Source organism: Natrix helvetica (genome assembly GCF_964273705.1).
Source record: "Natrix helvetica genome assembly, chromosome: 2".
Classification (NCBI taxonomy): Eukaryota; Metazoa; Chordata; class Lepidosauria; order Squamata; family Natricidae; genus Natrix; species Natrix helvetica.
Window position 1 is genome coordinate 151,466,111 of NC_138552.1, and position 2,241 is coordinate 151,468,351.

At 33.8% G+C, this 2,241-nt stretch overlaps 1 protein-coding gene across 1 annotated transcript; it reads left to right on the forward strand.

Annotated features, from left to right (window-relative positions):
* Positions 1–484: 484 nt before the first annotated feature.
* Positions 485–2,014, forward strand: LOC309387721 (uncharacterized protein). Its single transcript, XM_081944449.1, has 5 exons — positions 485–577; positions 1,253–1,323; positions 1,428–1,605; positions 1,710–1,835; positions 1,956–2,014. The coding sequence occupies exons 2-5, from the start codon at positions 1,261–1,263 to the stop codon at positions 1,973–1,975; spliced, it is 387 nt and encodes a 128-aa protein (XP_081800575.1). The 5' UTR covers positions 485–577; positions 1,253–1,260; the 3' UTR covers positions 1,976–2,014.
* The last annotated feature ends 227 nt before the right edge of the window (positions 2,015–2,241 follow it).

Sequence of the window (2,241 nt, forward strand, 5' to 3'; positions counted from 1 at the left end):
ACCCCGCTTCCTACTGTTTTTGGCTGTGACCAGTGGTTACAATATAGTGGAGGGGATGCTATCCCTTCCACCATATAACTGCACCCATTACAAACAATCCATTTATTTACATCATCATTGTGCACAAATAAAACTATGATTATTTCTAAGCAGCAATATTTCCAGAAATTTATGTCTATTAATAATTCGAATGAAATTTTAATATAGTTGCTTCCAGATCATATGAACTATATGCACGATTAATAGATATTTTTTTTACAAAAAATTAGAGCTAGAGGATTACATTTTTATTCCTGACTTTTTTTTTTTTTTTTACAAATAGGGAAAAATAATTATTCTCAGCAGCTTCATTTGTAATCTGCCTGTTTAAGGATTGCTACTAAAATCTAAATTCCCCATACTTTGTCCCAACTACAATTATCAATAATTTGGTTTGAGAAGCCATACAGTATATGCATTACTTTGAAAACTGGGATAACTAAATTACCCTCTTCCAGTTGGTTTGCCTTCAGTGTTGAAAATGTCTTCTTTTGGCAGTACTGTCTCCAGAAATACAAACAACATCAAAGAGACAAAGGTGAGCAACCAACCATATTGTTTGTGTGGGAACCTGTAAGCAGGAGTGGGAATAGAAGGACCGTCTATCCCTTCCTTCAGAACTACTGTCTTTGGGGGAGGCTCGGAAGTCCCTTTAAACTAATGGAAAACATGCAAAAAGATCTGTTTCCCTGCACTAATAACACACCCTGACATTGCATTTTAAATGGACTGGGCCATTTGTAATGACCAGTCTTAAATTGCTGTGTCATTGCTGGCTTAAGTTGCCTTAAATCAGTGCTTCTCAATTATTTTCTGTCATGCCCCCCCTAGGAAGAAGAAAACATTTCGCGCCCCCCGCGCAACTGTAAATAGTATCATTTGTCTATAAAATTGTTATAAGTACACCTCTGCATAACACTGTATCCTTATTAACGTATAAGAGAATAAAAAAAGAAAGAAATGTGGATCAATTTACAACAAAGAATAGCTTTATTAACTGTAGCAGAAAAGATTTAAAGGAGCACAGGATTTAAAGGAACACAATATTAAAAAAAACTTTAACCTGCAAAACAAAAATATATAAAATTATTTGAGCTGAGCCCCCCTTTACGGAGCCTCGCGCCCCCCCTGGGGGGGCCGCCCCACTATTTGAGAAGCACTGCCTTAAATGAATGTTGTGTAATAGCACAAGTGTTTTTCCATTAAAATACAGAACAAGAGATGAGAAAACTCAGTGAAAAACACCAGGAGAAGGTAGCTAAGAAAAATGTCATGATAAGAGAGGTAAATAATACATTTCCCTTACAATCCTTTTTAAGGCTTCTATTTTTGTCTGTTTATTTGTATTCTAGGATTGACAAATGCTTTTTGTAATTTCTGCATTTTAGCCGGAAGAGGAAAACAAATCATTAGTCGGCGAAGTCACAAGCCCTTTAGAGGAAAACAAACTCTTGGAAAAGAAGTTTACAGAAAGTCAATGCACTACTCAAGAAGACGAGGAATGTGAAAAACTAAAGGGGGAAATCAAGAAGTTCCACAAAGAGATAGATGAACTGAAAAATGCAAGTATCTTACACGGTAGTAAGAAATTAGGACAACCTCAGTACGTAAAATTATATAATCATTAAAAGTTAAATTTTGATTGTGGGTCAATTTTGTTTTATAGGCAGTAGCAAAGGAGAGTCAAATCCAGAAAGAACTTCAGAAAGTGATGGAGAAAAAAGTCAGTGAAATGTATATAGATTTTGACTCTGTATACTTCAACAAAGAAAGAAAACCGGATGATGATAATGATGGTAAGATAAATAAGAATTTATCTTATTTAATATCACACTTGTTTACATAGTTTAGTTTACACACACTATTTATATTTTTATTTCTTTATCATGTTTAATATATTTGTTTGTTTGGTTTAGTTAGGATTAGTTTAGATTAGGAATTGAATTCCTGATGGAGACAGTCCTGTATTATGCGGAGAAAGCCCTCTTTGAGGTAAGAGATTCTCTGTTTTATTTCTTTATTTACTTGTCAACTTGCATGCCTGATTCTAGGATTTAGGATTCAAAGAGATAACTTGACAGGCAACATCATATAATAATAATGAAATAAAACAGGAATCACAGGAATCTAGGAACAGGAAAAATTGTTTTAGAACAATTTTTAGAATAATTTTTGTACCTGAATATTTTAAAAACATTTGTA